The sequence below is a fragment of the Medicago sativa genome, chromosome 8 (genome assembly GCF_051527215.1).
Source record: "Medicago sativa cultivar Bolivia chromosome 8, Bolivia_mono, whole genome shotgun sequence".
NCBI lineage: Eukaryota > Viridiplantae > Streptophyta > Magnoliopsida > Fabales > Fabaceae > Medicago > Medicago sativa.
The window spans coordinates 60,051,685-60,068,055 of NC_140756.1; the positions used below are offsets into that span (position 1 = coordinate 60,051,685).

Consider the following 16,371-nt stretch of genomic DNA (forward strand, 5'->3'; position numbering starts at 1 on the left):
GTAAGTACTCTTACATAAAAACTGTTCTGGATCGGCCAAAAGGATCCTTGGCCCATTAACTTGGGCCCAATATCTTTCAAAGCCCAAACTCCACGTTTGGCATTATTGCTCGCGACATACCCCCTCTCCGCGAGGGGGGTGCACGAAGCAAACGAGACCGGTTCAAACGAACCCCAACGTCTCTTTGCACATTTTGCACGTTCCCGCAATAAACTCTCTGGCGGTTACACCTCCCACGATTTCGTAACCGCCAGAGCCAGGTGTGCCTCCTCAACGACTCTGCAACCCTCCACCTCTATAAATAGGGGACTCAATGCAGTCCCCAAGGTAGAACTCTTTCTCCATCTAAAACCCCCACTCTCTGATCTCTACTGACTTGAGCGTCAGAGTGCCTGCAGGTACACACCCACCATCCGCTCCAAGAAGCATTCTGACGCATTCCACCATCGTCACAACCACCGCATTCAAAGCACCGGCAGTCACCTTCTGATCAGGTACGATCAATGGCGCCGTCTGTGGGAATATATAAGCTCCCCCGTTTTTATACCTAAAAACCAAAGCTTTCCATAAAAATACCATGGCTGCCAACGGTGCCAAATCCCAGTTACGAAGTGAAGTGCGTATTCCTCAACGGGATGGCGTGACATCCTCACCGTCACCTGTGGATACACCCAGGGAGGAACCAACTTAAATAGTTCCTCTCCAGCAAAGGCCTCTGCAGGGTCCCAGCCGCCCTACAGAGACACCAGAAGATGCAACAACCGTCGTACTCATCGGTAACCTGATCCGCACGGTTCAACGACAGACGTCGTTAATCGAGGAACAGAACCGCCATTGATGGATCTGGAACAAGCACGTCCAACCGTCCAAGCCATGCCATCTCTCTCCCCAATACGTAACAGACGAGGAGAGAACCCCAGCCGGTCGCGTTCCAGATCCCCCTGACATTCGGTGAGCATCGGATCTCCATCCTATACTAGGAGGTCAACCAGGAGGTCTCCCCAACGGTCTCCACCTAGGAGATCCCCTCCAAGGCGGTCTCCACCTAGAAGATCTCCGCCACGACGGGCCACGTCGAGGAGATCCCCTCCACGCCGAACCCCTCCTAGGAGATCTCCGCCCCAACGCAATGGGCGCTTGCGGTCGCCTTCTAGTTCAGGGGACACTCGCGATACCCGAACAGACTGCAACGCTTACGGTCCATTCACACGGCGTATCCGGGAAGCTCCCATACCACGCAGACTGGAAAAGCCGCCGCAAATGGACTCATATGACGGGACCACCGATCCGTACGAGCACATCGAGAACGTCGAAGCAGTTCTCACTTACAGATCGGTGCGGGGCGCCGTCAAATGTAAGCTCTTCGTCATTACTCTGAGACGAGGAACGGTCACGTGGTTCAAGAACTTGAGGAGAAACTCCATCGACTCTTGGAGCGACCTCTGCAACGAGTTCACCACCCATTTCACCGCGTCAAGGACGTAACCAAAAACGGTGGCTTCACTTGAAGCCATCGTCCAAGGAAGAAGCGAACCTCTCCGAGATTACATCGAGAGGTTCAACAAAGAAGCTGCCCAGGTCAGAGGTGCCAACGAGACAATGAATTTGTACCTCATCGCCAAAGGTCTGCGCGAAGAGACAGACATGAAGAAAGCTGTCCTCTTAGATCGCCCAAGGACTCTCAACGACTTCCTAGCGATCGCCAAGATCTACATTGCCTACGAAGAGGCCTTGTATGCAGACAGCCTTAACAATATCAGGAAGGAGGAGCCTGCTGCTGAATCCTCCAAAAAGCCATTCCACGAGAAAAAGAAGGAAGGCAAAGCTGCTCGAGAAAGCAAGAGGCCGAGCGGCCACTTCTCCGAGTACACTCCATTGGCCATGTCAAGGGAGAAAATCCTCGCTGAGATCGCTGTAGCCGATCTAGCAGAAGTTGGCATCAAGCCGCCTAAGGCTCCATCTCATGAGAGGAAATGGATGGACAAAACAAAATATTGTCGATTCCACAAATGTCACGGACACACCACCGATGACTGCATCCATCTGAAGGATGCCATTGAACTCCTCATCTAGAGAGGTCGACTCAGACAGTACGTGAAAAATCCTGAAGCAGAAAGGAAAGCAGTCGAACCCGTTGGTGACGGTTCTGAGCCCGAGAGGACCATTGTCATGTCCGTGGAGCACCTCGGCAATTTCCCTGACAACGTGGAAATCACTACCTACTCATGCACCTAGGAGCAGTTCCCTACTGCCAACATCATCACAGGAGGAACGCTGAACATCTCCATGGGCAGCATGAAGAGGAAATTCGAGGAGCTCATGAGCGTCAATGCGATGGCCCCCTCCCTTCGTGGAGGAAGGCCACCTTTGGCGTTCTACGACTCTGAACTACCTGGTGGGGCTTCAAATTTCACCATTCCTTTGCTCGTGCGAGCATCGATGGCCAATACAAATGTCCGACGAGTCCTGATAGACACAAGGGCCTCATGTGACATCATGTACACCAGCCTGTTCAGAACTTTCCAACGTTGGGGATGAACTCTACGGCTTCAACGGCTCATCAACTCAACCATGGGGGTACGTGGAGCTACTGGTCTCTTTCGGCGAAGAGGAGGCCAAGAAAACAATAAAGGTCCCATTCTTGGTGATCGACTCTCCCTCTCTCTATAATTGCATCATAGGGAGAACTGGACTCGCCCAGCTAGGGGCCGCATGTTCAACCACTCATCTGAAGTTGAAATACCATGAAAAGGATGGCATCATCGCCTCCCTCAGCGGAGACATCGAAGCTGCAAGAAGGTGTTTCCTCCAAGCCAACAAATCTCAGAGCTTGGTTTCCCAATCTTGCAAAACTGCTGAGGACAAAGGGAAAGCTGCTGCGAGTACTCTGGACGCCAACTTGGTCGAACTTGACCCCAGATTCACCAAGGAGGACCTGAAGGAACAAAAATGGGAAAAGAAGGATCCACTCAACGCGAAACTTCTTAGACCTGTTCCTGATGGTGAGTTCGAGCTGGTCCCTTTCGGAAGCGACCCCTCGAAAAATTTCAAGATTGGCAAGGATCTTCCCGAACTTGTCAGGAACCAGCTGGTCGCCTGCCTCAGAGAGAACGCTGACCTATTCGCATTAAGCGCAGCCGACATGCCCGGAATCGACCCTAGCGTTGCTTGTCACCAGCTGACAGTAGATCCCGGAATTAGCGTTGTAGCTCAGCGGCGTAGAAAGCAGTCTCCTGAAAAATCAGAGGCTGCAGAGAAAGCTGTAAAAGACCTCCTAGAGGCAAACTTTATTTCTGAGGCCAAATACACTACCTGGATCTCCAATGTTGTACTTTTCAAGAAATGTAATGGAAAATGGCGTATGTGTGTTGACTATACCGATCTCAATAGGGCCTGCCCTAAAAACGCATATCCTCTTCCTAACATCGATAAACTCGTAGACAATTCCTCCGGCTATAAACTTTTATCCTTCATGGACGCCTATTTTGGGTACAATCAAATACCCATGGCTGAAGAAGATAAAGTGAAAACAACCTTCATGACCGAATCAGGGAACTATTACTACAACGTAATGCCCTTCGGTCTACGAAATACGGGGGCCACTTATCAACGTATGATGAACAAAGTTTATGACAAGACACTTCTGGGCGACATTCTCGAGGTATACATGGACGACATGATCGTAAAATCCCAGCAAGAGGTGGATCATGCCGCCTATCTCAGAGGAGTGTTCGAACAAACTCGGAAATACAACATGCGACTCAACCCAGAGAAATGCACGTTTGGAGTCCAAGCGGGTAAGTTCCTTGGTTTCTATCTAACAGAAAGAGGAATTGAAGCGAACCCGGATAAATGTCGCGCATTTACTGAGCTTCCAACACCCCACTCCAAGAAGTGCACCCAAACACTCAACGGAATGCAGACCGCTCTCTCAAGGTTCATGGCTAAATCTGCTCAACACACACTTCCTTTCTTCAAACTCTTGAGGAAAGAAACGAAGTTCGAATGGACGGATGAGTGCGAAACCGCCTTAAGACACCTCAAAGAAATGCTCTCTGCTCCACCAGTGCTATCGCGGCCCGACCAAGGTGAAGTACTATACTTGTACCTATCCGTCTCTCTGACGCAGTAAGCGTCGTGCTCATCAGAGAAACGATGGAAGGACAAAAACCGCTATACTTCACCAGCAAAGCATTGTTGGGACCTGAAACAAGGAACCAGAGAATTGAAAAGGTAGCCCTCGCACTCTTCACAGCAGCCAGAAGATTATGGCAGTACTTCCTGGCACACACAGTAATAGTCCGGACGGACCAACCCATCAGACAAATCTTGGGTCGCCCAGACGTAGCCGGTCGGACGATGAAATGGTCACTCGAACTATCCGAGTTTGACATTCATTACAAATCCAGAAAGACTCTGAAGGCACAAGTGTTCGCTGACTTTCTCGCCGAGATGACTTTCCCAGCTGAGGAACGCCCTGAGGAATGGACTGTCTTCGTAGATGGGTCATCCAACTCCAAGGGAAGTAGAGCAGGGATAATCATCGAAGATAACAAAGGTATCGTTGTTGAAATTTCCCTCGCTTTTTCCTTTCCTGTTACCAATGACACTGCAGAATATGAGGCCTTCTTAGCTGGCTTGCGAACTGCAAAAGACATGAGAGCTCGAAAGGTGAAAATCTCTACCGACTCGCAACTCGTGGCTTCCCAAGTCACGGGAGAGTTCCAGGTAAAAGAGGACCACCTCCAAAAGTACGTCCAGTTAGTACTAGAGAAGATGAAAGAATTCGAAAACGTCGAAGTAATCCACGTTCCCCGCGAACAAAACACGCGGGCAGAGATTCTTTCAAAACTCGCAAGTACACGAACTGCGAACGGAAACAAAACAGTCATATAAGAAGTTCTCAGCGAGCCAAGCATCCAAGATAGAGGAACTCTCCCTCTAGAGATCAATGCGATCATCAGAATGGAAGATTGGAGGGGGCCCATATCTCGATACATAGAGAATGGCGAACTCCCGTCCGACCCACAAGAAAAAACAAGGTTGAGACGAAGAGCCTGCTCATTTACTTTGGTGGAAGGAACCTTGTACAAAAGAGGTTTCGTTACTCCACTAATCAAGTATCTGGTAGTCACATTCGACTACTCAACCAAATGGATCGAAGCCGAACCATTGGCCAGGATCACAGCTAAAAATGTACTCCACTTCTTCAAAAGAAATATCTTGGCAAGATTTGGAGTACCAGCATTAGTGATATCCGACAATGGTACACAGTTCACGGACCAAAGGTTCCAGGACTACCTAAGGAATATCGACATCAAGCAAAGCTTCACCTCCGTCGAACACCCTCAAGCCAACGGCCTCGCCGAGGCTGCGAACAGGGTCATTCTGAGAGGAATACGAAGAAGGCTAGACACGGCCAAAACTCAGTGGGCTGAAAAGTTACACGCAGTCGGGCTTATAGAACTACCCCCCATTCCACAACTGACGAGTCACCTTTTCGACTCACGTATGGGACAGAGGCAGTCTTACCCATTGAGCTAACTGAACTCACATGGCGTACTGATGCCAGCACTGACTTCCCAGCCAGCACGGCAAATCTACGTGAAGAGTTCGAAGTCGTCGACGAAGTCAGGATTGGGGCGACCTTGTGAGAAGCAGCGCTGAAGCAAAAAATTGCCGCTCATCACAGCAAGAAAGTCATAAAAAGGGAATTCGAAGTAGGTGACCTCGTCCTCCGTCTAAACCAGAAGGATTCCGAAGAAGGGAAACTCGCTGCCAACTGGGACGGTCCCTTCAGGATCCGGATGAAGACCGGAACAGGAGCCTACGGACTTGAAAACCTTCATCAGAACGTCATTCCAAGGACCTGGAATGCAGAAAAACTCAAAAAGTACTACACTTAGATGGCAAACATCGCCAATTTACTCTAATGGGCGTACTTAGTTCTATACAATGAACCTATCGTTCCCCGTCGAGCAAGTAAAGGGAAGAGGAAAGTCGTGCCACTCCGAATCCAAAAAGAAAAAAGATAAGAGGGATTTACACAACAAACTCTCTTACTCCTCAGTATGTACGCTTACCGCTGCGACATCACTGCTCGGCATGTTAGGTAGAACCCCAGCTCGCGATGGGTGTTTGACGCCTCAGTGCGGTGAACTTAGCACAGTTCTCTCGTTCATCCACTGTACAAGTCCATGGCTTTGAACACACATTCAGATCAACAATCTCTTGGATGTGCAATACTTCTGACTAATACTCCGCGTAAACAGTTGGAAAACTTCCTGCCTAAGCCCTTCCTTGCAAACTACGCAAAGGTAGAACTTTCCAAGCAAAGTGACTTACTACCTAGGAAGCAAAAGGCAAAACAATACTAGGCGGGCAGGCTGAATCCTCCAGTCGTTAAATCACTTCGTCGAAATAACGACTGCGGGGGTAGCTCGTCCCACCACATTCGACTTAAGAACTTCACAATTCAAAAGTGGACAAGTTTTTAAGTTGAACAATTAAGAGCATACGAATTATTGCAGTCTGTCATACACACAAGATAGATAGTTCGCTCTCAACAAATGTTTCACACAGTATAAAAAAGCCTCACGAAACGAGCATTCAAATTCAAAACATTATACTTGAAAGCAAATTATACAAGTGTAATTGAAAACAATACAACTATATTATAAAGGTGCTAAAACCACGAAGGGCGCACAATGTCATTACAAGTTTGGTTGTTGAAGAAGATATTAATTACAAGGCCTCATCAGGCCTGGGCTTCATCAACATGCCCATCTTCTTCCTCGGGATCAGAAGGCGGAGTGATCACCCCATCGCTCACCTCGCTAAAGGGATGAATTCCTTCAACGTTCAGCTCGATACCCGGGTTCACCACCTTCAGCTGAGCCACCGTCCACTCAAACCCAAGCTTGATAGCGTCCACCAAGCTTCCTTCCAGCTCACCAATCCTGTCCACAAGGCCGGCGCGCCGCAGAACAGCAAGGTCTTCCGCCTCATCCTCTCCAGGAAGGTCCGCCTTCTTCAGAGCCTCCTCCAAAGAAGCCTTCTCCTCAGCCAGCCTCCGAGAGGAGTCAGTTGCTTGCTCAAGAGCAGTCTGAGCCCCAAACAACTGCTCCTTCAAAGAAGCCAGTTGACGGTCACGCTCTTCAGCGACAGACCTCTTGCTCCTTTGATCCTCCTCAAGAGCAGCAACCTTGGCAGTCAAAACATCCCTCTCCCGCACCAGAGCATTAACCCGAACTTCACTGTCCAGCAAAGCGTTGTTCAGGGCAGCAACGACCTCCAAAGCCTTCATAGTGGCAATAACCCCATCAGTTATCGCCTTACTCCGGCCAGCTAGACCTAGATCCTGGATGATCTTCAGCTAGGGATCATCCAAGAACAAGGTCGATTGGGGGCCACACAGCTCCGGCTCGGACCACACCTTCGGAAGCTGGAGGAAGTCTCCCTTCTCAGAGCGGGCAGAAATGGCCTTGATTGGTGTAATTGGATCCTCGGAAGGCATCCTCACCCGCTGCCTCTTCGCAGGATCATGCACCAACTCCTCAGAAGGCTCCTCACGTTCCAAGTCCACCATAGGACCAGAGCCGGAGCTGGGACCGAAGCCGACTATAAGGTGCTCCAGAGACTGAACGTTCTTGCGCTTTTTCTTTACCGAGATATTTTTGCTCGCCGCATTCATAAGGGCTCTCAAATCCTTCTTCATTTTCCCTGCAACACAAAGACAAAGAAACTTCGTCAGTTAAGAGAAACAAATTAAGAAGGTAAGAGCAAAAAAGAAAATAAACTACCAAGGTAGGCATCAGAATCATCAGAGGTCAACAACTCATAAGTATTGATGAGGCGGGGCTCTGTTACTGGGGTTCCATCCGCACTCACCAAAAGGTTTCCCCGCCTGTCAGTCTTAACCCTTTTGGGGAGGGACTCCATGAAGGCCCAAAGTTGTTGACGAAGGCCCTTTTCTTTGTCAGTCAGATTGGCGATGGTTCGACCGAAGTCCCTCGGTTCATAGGCAAAATGGTCCTGAGACCAGCACAAGTGGAAGAAAGGACGGCGTTCCTGCTTGCCATCCTTAGCGGCTTCCGAGAGGTTGTCCAAAGAAGCCTTGCTTGTCGGCCGAATCAAAAAGAAACGTTCTTTAAAATTCCGGACCTTTTCGGCGAAAATCTCAAACATCTTCTTGGTCTGACGGAAAGAAACCCAATCTGCGCCCCGTTGCACGGTGAAGAAGGAGAAAAAGACATTTTTGGAGGCAGGAATACGAAGATAATCGCATAACAACTCGAAGGCCCTCATCAAAGCATAAGAGTTTGGATGAATCTGGGTGGGTGAAACCTTAGTCCAACGAAGCACTTCCCGCTGGAAATTAGAGAAGGGGATCCGGAAGCCCATGTCTTTGAAAACCACTTCATACAAGGGAAAGACATAGTTTTCGTACTCCGAACACACCCTGTTAGATGTGCTCGGCAAAACCAGCTCCCAATCCCTCACATCTCCGACGATATCAAAGGAGGCTTCACCCACGCCATCGATAGCAAACACAGACTCGGTTTCCAAAGGCTCCTCTCCAGGCCGTAAAACAACAGACGCATCAATTCCCTCTTTTGCCATGGTAGACCTGAAAAAAGCAAGGGAAAAAGTGAATCCAACATTCAGATCCACCCTTCCTTCACCCATCAGGACGGTCACGGCAAGGAAGGGATCAAGTCGTTACCATTAGAAAACGATGGGATCTATAAAGTTCGATCCCCACGTCGAGGAGACCTACTCCCAGCGAACAGACCAAAAGCTTATGGATGAAGCTTAAGCCTGTTGCCAATGTTCTTCTAAACACGAATAGAAAACAAACAACATATCTACAAAACCTTTTAATGCACGATGTAAACCGCCTTAACCAACGGCGGAAACCACCGAGTCAAGCTACTTCTGCCCTAGAAGCATGTATTTCTACGATTTCTAAAAAGAACAGAAACTAAGAATGCAAAGACAAAGAGATAAGTCATCAGAACATTACCTGTGAAAAGGAAGGGGTTGAAGTTGCAAGTAGAAAGCAAAAACTTGGAAGAACTTCGCTTTTGAAAACGATGGAAACAAATCTCTAAGTCTCTGAGAAGTCGAAACGCAGTGACGTTCCAAACAACATTTGGGCTATTTATACTGTTGGAACAAAATGTGTTTAACAATGAACCTTAAAGAGTTTTGATGATAACAAGGTATTAAAAATTGTAAATTGGACTAGCTAATATTTGTTCAAGTGTACAGGACCATAATTATAAAGTTACATCATCATTGGTTCTGAATGAGCAAATAAAGAGCAAAAGAAAATGAAGCTTAGATGATTCTGAAGGCAAAGCGCTTCTGAAGTCAAGCTGCTCCTGAAGAAATAGCGCTCCTGAAGTAAAGCTGCTCCTGAAGAATAGTGCTTCTGAAGACAAGAGGTCCAGAAGCCACATCATCAGAAGCTGCGTCATCAGAAGCTGCAGAAGTCATATCATCAGAAGCTGCATCATCAGAAGCTGCCTCATCAGAAGCTATTTCACCAGAAGCTGAATCTCAACTGGATTTGCAAAAGATTCAAGAATTGAAGAATCTACATTGCAAAAGCTGTCTATTGGATTCGAAAACATAGCAGAAAATTAGTGGAACATTGCAACGGTCATTTCAAAGGCGTTTGAAGGCATGTGCTTGCAATTTGGACGAAAGCGTTGACATTGTACTATTGTACGAACTGTACAACCACCTTCTCCACTACTCTGTTTTGTGTCCACGCTACAAGACAAGAAAACAGCTCCAGAATACGGCTTCGCCTGCATAGATGTTCCTTTGGATAAGGAATGGATTTCAAATTGGTTCTTCATAGGACAACAACCAAATCAGGCAAAATATCATTGGTGAAAGATCAAGCTTCAACAACGACTCTTTGGTGTGCTGGCAATTTCACAACGTCTCTTTCACACCTCTATATAAAGGAGTGAAGACCTAGAGATTTGGTAATGCAAGAACGCTGAACAAAAGACTCACAAGATTTTCACAAGTACCAAACCTCTGCTGAAATTGTTCTGCATTCACTTAGAATTTCTGTGTCTCAAAGTCATATCTTAGAAATTCTTAAGTCCATTGAGTCTGTATCTGATTTGTATTGTGAGCACCTCTGATTGTATATCAAGTGTTCAACCTTAAACAATTTTCTGTGTAATTTTGTTTAGTTAGGAAATCTCTTGCAGTTGTGCTTGAGCAGGAAGTCTCTTGATTGTGTTCTTGAGCAAAGGAAGTCTCTTGCTTGTGTGCTTGAGCATTGGAAGTCTCTTGCTTGTGTGCTTGAGCATTGGAAGTCTCTTGCTTGTGTGCTTGAGCATTTGTAATCAGATATTACTCATAGTGAAATCTCCTTGGAAGTGCAAGGGGGACTGGACTACTTCCGGATTGTGGAAGGAACCAGTATAATTGCTTTGTGTCGTTCTTCTTCTCTCTCTCTGTTTTATTCCGCTGCATTTAGATTCTGATTATCACTTCAGAAGCTGTCTCGCTTAGCTTCTGATCAGTGTGTTCAGTTTTTCGGAGAAACGAAGAATTTTTCAAAACACAATTCAACCCCCCTTCTTGTGTTTTTCTCACCTTCAATTGGTATCAGAGCCTTGGTCTGTTGTGTAACACTTAACCGTGCAACAGTCAAAGATCTGAGAAAAACATGTATACTCCTCCTCCTACTGGTCCTAGTGATACTAGCTATAAACATGTCTCACATGATTATAGTGATAGTAAGAAAACCAGTGTTGGAAAAGTTCCAAAGTTCAATGGAGATGCTGAAGAGTTCTCTTGGTGGAAGACCAACTTTTACAGTTACATCATGAGCCTGGATGAAGAATTGTGGGATATTCTGGAAGATGGTGTTGGTGATTTAGTCCTTGATGAAGAAGGAGCTGCTGTGGATAGAAAGAAACATACTCCAGAACTGAGGAAACTTTACAAGAAGCATCATATTATCAGAGGAGCCCTTGTCACTGCCATACCCAAAGCAGAGTATATGAAGATGAGTGACAAATCCACTGTTAAAGCTATGTTTGCTTCTCTCTGTTCAAATTATGAAGGGAGCAAGAAGGTCAAAGAAGCAAAGGCTCTCCTGCTTGTACATCAGTATGAGTTATTCAAGATGAAGGATGATGAAACTATTGAGGAGATGTACTCAAGGTTTCAAACCTTAGTTTCTGGGCTACAGATTCTAAAGAAGAGCTATGTTGCTTCTGATCATGTAAGCAAGATACTCAGAAGCTTACCTGCCAGATGGAGACCAAAAGTGACTGCCATTGAGGAAGCTAAAGATTTAAACACTTTAAGTGTCGAAGATCTTGTTAGTTCTCTCAAAGTTCATGAGTTAAGTCTTAATGAACATGAGTCTACTAAGAAGAGTAAATCAATAGCTCTTCCATCCAAAGGCAAGTCATCAAAAGCTCTCAAAGTGGTTGAATCTGAAGAGGAAGAACAGTCAAGTTCAGATTCTGAACCAGATGCTGCTGAAATGGCCATGCTCTCAAACAGACTTCAATATCTGGCCAAGAAGAACAGAAAGTTTCTCTCCAGAAGGGGTAACTCCAGAAGCTCAAAGAAAGAAGATCAGAAGGGATGCTTCAACTGTAAGAAGCCTGGACACTTTATTGCTGAATGCCCTGATCTTCAAAGAGAAAAGTCAAAGGACAAGTCAAAGAGGTCTACATTCAAACCAAGCAAACTCAAGAAGCAGATTAAGCAGAGTTTAATGGCAACCTGGGATGATTTGGGTAGTGAATCTGGATCTGATAAAGAGGAAGCTGATGAAGATGCAAAGGTAGTTGTTGGGTTGGTAGCAACAACAACTTCAGAAGCTGGATCAGATTCAGACTCAGAAGATGAAAACGAGGTATATTCCAAAATTCCCAGAGATGAACTTGTTGAGTCACTTAAAGAACTTCTTACACATTTTGAAGTAAGAACCAATGAGTTGAAGGATTTAAAAGAAAAATATGCTGATTTGGTACAACAGCAAAAATCAACTCTATTGGATCTGAAAGCTTCTGAACAAGGACTTAGGGGCTTTGACTTCATGTGTAAAACATATGAAGATCAGCTCAGGTTCTTATGTCAGAAGCTACAAGAAAAGTGTAATGAAAAACCTTTAAGTAATCATGAAATTGCTCTTGAAGATTTTATTATATCTGGCATTGACAGAAGCAGAGTAGCTTCTATGATTTATAGCATTTACAAGAACAATGGCAGAGGAATTGGTTTTCCAGAAGTGAAACTTGAGAAAACCAATCTAAAGTCTTGTTGTGAATGCATCAAGGAAGGTCTGAAAACATTCTTTGTACCAGAAGGGGCTGAGTTGGAAACTGTTGTTCAATCAGAACCTGAAGCTTCTAGTTCTAAGGCTAAGATTACTTCAAAGCCAAAGAACTCTAAGTCAAAGGCTATGATCAAATCTGATTCCAAGATTTCAAAGGTTAGGATCCTGAAAAGATCAGAACCTATTCCTCAGAGTCTGGTGAAACCAAAATCTGGGGTTCTGAAGTCTAAATTTCAGAAGAAGTCAGTTACTGCTTCTGAGGTACCAAAACCTAAGGTGATGGTTAATCAGAAGCAACCCAACTCACAGCACAAGGTACAAGAAGTGAAGAGTAAAGCCTTAAGTACTAACCTTCCAGGACCCATAGAACAATGGGTACCTAAATCTAAAAATGTCAATGATGCAGGTATGTCTAAGAGCAGTGCCAAAGCAAAGATCATGGTACCTAGACAGCGGTTGCTCAAGACACATGACAGGAGACAAGTCCATGTTCCTCAGCCTAACAATGAAAGAGGGAGGAAATGTGAAATTTGGAGGCAACCAGTCAGGCAAGATCATAGGTACAGGAACTATTGGTAATTCCTCTACCTCAATTAATAATGTATGGTTGGTAGATGGTCTTGAACATAACCTTTTGAGCATTAGTCAATTTTGTGATAATGGTTATGATGTGCTTTTTGAAAAACCCAACTGTACAGTAATCAACAAGGAAGACAAATCCATTGTGTTCAAGGGAAAGAGAGTTGACAATGTCTATAAAATCAATTTTTCTGAACTGGCTGATCAGAAGGTGGTTTGCCTACTATCAGTGAATGATAAGAAATGGATGTGGCACAGAAGGTTGGGACATGCTAACTGGAGGTTAATCTCTAAGCTTAGTAAGTTACAACTTGTGAAAGGGCTACCAAACATTGACTATCATTCAGATGCACTCTGTGGTGCATGTCAGAGAGGGAAAATTGTGAAATCATCTTTTAAAACCAAAGACATTGTTTCAACCTCAAGACCTTTAGAATTACTCCATATTGATTTATTTGGACCAGTGAGTACTGCATCCCTATATGGAAGTAGATATGGATTAGTCATTGTTGATGATTACAGCAGATGGACTTGGGTGAAATTCATAAAGAGTAAAGATGTTGCGTGTGATGTATTCAGTAGCTTCTGCACTCAAATTCAATCTGAAAAAGAATCAAAAATTTTGAAAGTCAGAAGTGATCATGGTGGAGAATTTGAAAATGAGCCATTTGAAGCTTTTTGTGAAAAACGTGGAATTTTCCATGAGTTCTCTTCTCCTAGAACACCACAACAAAATGGGGTTGTAGAGAGAAAGAATAGAACTTTACAAGAAATGGCCAGAACCATGATTCATGAAAACAATTTACCAAAACATTTTTGGGCAGAAGCAGTGAATACAGCATGCTATGTTCAAAACAGGATCTATATTAGACCTATTTTGGAGAAAACAGCATATGAACTCTTTAAAGGAAGAAAACCCAATATCTCTTACTTTCATCAATTTGGATGTACATGCTACATTCTGAACAACAACCTCTACCTAAAGAAATTTGATGCCAAGGCCCAAAGAGGAATCTTTTTAGGTTACTCTGAAAGGTCAAAGGCATACAGAGTGTATAATTCAGAAACACTGTGTGTTGAAGAATCTATGCACGTTAAATTTGATGACAAGGAGCTTGAAGATAAAACTTCAAAGCAAGGTGAAAGTTCTGCAGAGATACAGGTTCCTGAAGCTACTCCAGAACCTGATCAGATAGCTGAATCTGAAGATAGTCCAGAAGCTGAACCCACATCAGAAGCACAAGATGAAGCTGCTTCTGACGAAGCACAAGATGGCTCACATCAAGCAGATCCTCCCAGAAACACATTCAAACACAAGTCTTCACATCCTGAGGAGCTAATCATTGGAAACAAAGATAGTCCAAGAAGAACAAGATCACATTTCAGACAAGAAGAGTCAATGATTGGACTAATCTCAATGATTGAACCTACAACAGTTGATGAAGCACTTTCAGATGATGGATGGATCCTAGCTATGCAAGAAGAGTTGAATCAATTTCAACGAAATGATGTGTGGGATCTGGTACCCAAACCTCAGCACAAGAACATTATTGGAACAAAATGGGTATTCAGAAACAAGCTGAATGAGCAAGGTGAAGTAACAAGAAACAAAGCCAGGCTTGTTGCACAAGGGTATAGTCAACAAGAAGGCATTGATTACACTGAAACGTTTGCTCCAGTTGCAAGATTGGAAGCAATCAGGTTACTTCTTTCCTATGCAGTTAATCATGGCATAATATTATATCAAATGGATGTCAAGAGTGCATTTCTAAATGGTGTCATAGAAGAAGAAGTGTATGTCAAGCAACCTCCTGGATTTGAGGATATTAAATATCCTGACCATGTTTTTAAACTGAAGAAATCACTATATGGCTTGAAACAAGCTCCCAGAGCTTGGTATGATAGACTAAGTAATTTCTTAATCAAAAATGATTTTAAAAGAGGACAGGTTGATACTACACTCTTCAGAAGACCCTTGAGAAAGATATTCTTGTTGTGCAAATATATGTTGATGATATAATATTTGGTTCTACTAATGCATCTCTTTGCAAGGAATTTTCTGAGTTAATGCAGGATGAATTTGAAATGAGCATGATGGGAGAGCTGAAGTTCTTCCTGGGCATTCAAATCAATCAATGCAAAGATGGAGTCTATGTTCATCAATCAAAATACACAAAGGAGCTTCTGAAGAAGTTCAAACTTGAAGACTGTAAAGTGATGAACACTCCAATGCACCCTACGTGCACCTTAAGCAAAGAAGATGAAGGAGCTAAAGTAGATCAGAAGCTGTATAGAGGTATGATTGGTTCTTTGTTATACCTCACTGCATCTAGGCCAGATATTTTATTCAGTGTATGCTTGTGTGCAAGATTCCAATCAGATCCTAGAGAATCTCATATGACTGCTGTCAAGAGAATCTTCAGGTATTTGAAAGGAACAACTAATCTTGGACTCCTTTATAGGAAATCCTTAGATTATAAGCTAATTGGATTCTGTGATGCTGATTATGCTGGTGATAGGATTGAAAGAAAGTCAACCAGTGGCAATTGTCAATTTCTGGGTGATAATCTTATATCCTGGGCTAGCAAAAGACAAACAACTATTGCTATGTCTACAGCAGAAGCAGAATACATTTCAGCTGCAAGTTGTTGTACACAACTACTCTGGATGAAACATCAGTTGGAAGATTATCAGATAACTGCTAACAGTATTCCCATTTATTGTGATAATACTGCTGCTATTTGTTTGTCCAAAAATCCAATTTTGCATTCAAGAGCGAAGCACATTGAAATCAAACACCATTTTATCAGAGATTATGTTCAAAAAGGAATTTTAGATATACAATTCATTGATACTGAAAATCAATGGGCTGATATATTTACTAAGCCTTTAACTGTTGAAAGATTTGATTTTATAAAGAAAAATTTGAACATGCACTTTGTATCTGATTAAATGCTTGCTCGCTCCTGAATAGGATTTTAGGTTCTGAAGTTAGTTCAGAAGCGGTAGTCCATCAGAAGCTCTTTATTGAGGTTCTGAGGAAAACTCGCTTCTGATGATGACGTCAGCATCTGAAGTCCAGAAGCTGGATTTGTTGCTTCTGAATAGTTGAATTAGTGGAAACGTTGGAAGTTACCTTTTAAAAAAGTAACTTCTGGCCCACTAACTTGGTAGTTACTCTGTGAACTTCTTACGCGGCCTGTATGTGTTGGTGTATAACTAAAAGGGCAATGATGATTTAATAGCTTTGAAAGTACTTTTCACGCGCCCCCAATTTTGTCATTAATGTTATGTTTGTTTGTCTCTTTTGAAGTGCAATCGTTTTACTTTTAACACTTTGACAATTCACACACTACTCACTCACAACAAACACATTTGCTCTCAAACGTCTTGCGAAGTAAGCGCATTCTCTCTAACTTAGAACCCTAAAATCTTCATCTTCTTCAAATCTTCGTCAATCATCA

At 44.2% G+C, this 16,371-nt stretch overlaps 1 protein-coding gene across 1 annotated transcript; it reads left to right on the forward strand.

Moving 5' to 3' along the window:
- The first annotated feature begins 4,155 nt into the window (after positions 1 to 4,155).
- LOC146900100 (uncharacterized) lies at positions 4,156 to 4,896 on the forward strand. Its single transcript, XM_085736904.1, has one exon. It carries the CDS (start codon positions 4,156 to 4,158, stop codon positions 4,894 to 4,896), a length of 741 nt encoding a protein of 246 aa, XP_085593030.1.
- Positions 4,897 to 16,371: the final 11,475 nt, after the last annotated feature.

Coding starts and splice junctions, on each gene's coding strand:
- LOC146900100 (XM_085736904.1), top strand. CDS start 4,156: ATGGAAGGACAAAAACCGCTATACTTCACCAGCAAAGCATTGTTGGGA.